The following is a 1,875-nucleotide window of genomic DNA, read 5'->3' on the forward strand; positions in this document are numbered from 1 at the left end:
TATTAGCTAAGATTTTATGCTATTCTAATTGGTGTAATGTAAACAAGAAGTAGTTTAATATAATTTTGAATGTAATACAATAAAACCTTGTGTCATGTGCAGTAAAGGATACTCGTGGCAATAGAATTAATCTAGTTGCTTCATCATTGGCTTTTAAAAATTTAATAAGGATGCACAGTTCTCTATCAGTGAGCTGTAATTGCTGTTTTAGTGAATGCAGCAAATGATGGCGTGAGACACTGCTTTACACTCCTGTCCTCCTGCTGAAACTATTGGTTGGATTGTTCTTACCATTGCTGTCACTGCTATTATGATCACATACAGTGGCAATACAACAGATGGGCATGATGTTTATATACACTACATAACAACTACCTGTATTATTAGTATTATGACCACTGGGGCTTCCACTCTTTAATACTGTGGAAAATCCTAATATATATTTAGAAGCTAGTAGAAGGCAACAGTGGATTAGGTAACGTATTAACTATCATGTGTGATGCACGTGCACGTTGTATCATGTCTGTGTAATATTGTGAGATAATTTATTGATGGAAGTTGTATCTGATTATCCAGTTCACTGCAAAATTAATATCCACCTGAATTGGATTTCATCACAAAATTAATATTCAGGTGAATCAAATTTCATTGAATAGTGTACTATGGAATTGGATCAGACATTTTTTCCATCTCCAGTATTCAGTGAAGATGATAGGAATGAATAAATCTTCCTTCTTTTTATCTTGATTTCACCTGTTTAATGTTTAATTGAGTGGTTGTAATTTGTTATAGTAAAAGCAAGAATAAATATTTTTTTCTTTTTTTTTCCAGGATGTGGCTTATCGTATAAGTGATTTGAACAAGTTTTGCAGACAAGAACAAGATTTGATGAAGCAGTTCAATTACCAACTCAGCCTTGCTCCTGGTCTTCACAGTAGTGTTATGAATCTAATGGGAAGAATAGGTATCTGTCTTTATGTCTTTATTGTGGAACTAATTTTCTGAAAACTGTGACAGACTGATAGTTGTCAGATTTACTTATAATATTCTAAACCTTCTATCAAATGCTTATATTAACCATTTATATGAAGACAGTAAAACTTGTATATAAGTGATGATTATTAATTTATGTATGCACTTTGAAATACTTAATGTAGCATGATTATTGCTCTATATTTTAAACTTTTCAGATGAGATAAATATATAACTTTATAAGTACCTGAAAATGAGCTGCAATGAATTATTCATTACTTGAAGGTGTCCAAATTCAACAAAACATACGGAGTTGTGGTATTTTATTCAATTTATATTCTTATCCATACAATTTGGTAGCTAAGATATGCTGTTTATTAAAGTTATTTTAAGACTAAAAACCATTTCTAGCAATGTTGCTACTGTGAGTACTTTCCCCATCTTCAAAGTTTTTAATTGGTAATCTCTGTTTATGCACTTGTTAACAGCAGAATGGCTTTATAACAGCCTTCCTTCAAAAGTTTGAATTAATCATCCATATTTTTGCACTAGTTAAGAGAATGCTCAGAACTCGATAAAAAAACAACTTGTAAAAAAATTTTAGAAATTTAACAGCAAACCTATTCAAAACTCAAATAAAAGCAAAACATGTTCAAACATGCTTATTACACATGCATTATCTTTAAAATATAAATATGCAACATATTTTTTTTTATCAGAATAAAATGACATAAGCAATATTCTGAAAATTGGCTTTTAAAAATCATTTTGATGCTACAGAATATATGAAAATTGAGATTTAAAAATATTACTGTAGAAAAAATTTATTGCTAATTTCTAACAACATATACACATACAGATTAACATGCATCCATAAGAGTTGCTCGTAGTAGGCCTTATATC

The 1,875-nt window shown here is 30.0% G+C and overlaps 1 protein-coding gene across 3 annotated transcripts in view; it reads left to right on the top strand.

Annotated features, from left to right (window-relative positions):
* Window positions 1-1,875, top strand: part of LOC106464943 (dysbindin-like) — a 23,981-nt gene that overhangs the window by 16,168 nt on the left and 5,938 nt on the right. For all 3 annotated transcript variants that reach the window (XM_013925116.2, XM_022392757.1, XM_022392758.1), the window contains exon 5: window positions 832-964. In XM_013925116.2, coding sequence (XP_013780570.1) covers window positions 832-964 — 133 coding nt within the window. The remainder of the gene's footprint in view (window positions 1-831; window positions 965-1,875) is intronic.

The sequence above is a fragment of the Limulus polyphemus genome, unplaced genomic scaffold, assembly GCF_000517525.1.
Source record: "Limulus polyphemus unplaced genomic scaffold, Limulus_polyphemus-2.1.2 Scaffold1790, whole genome shotgun sequence".
Taxonomy (NCBI): Eukaryota; Metazoa; Arthropoda; class Merostomata; order Xiphosura; family Limulidae; genus Limulus; species Limulus polyphemus.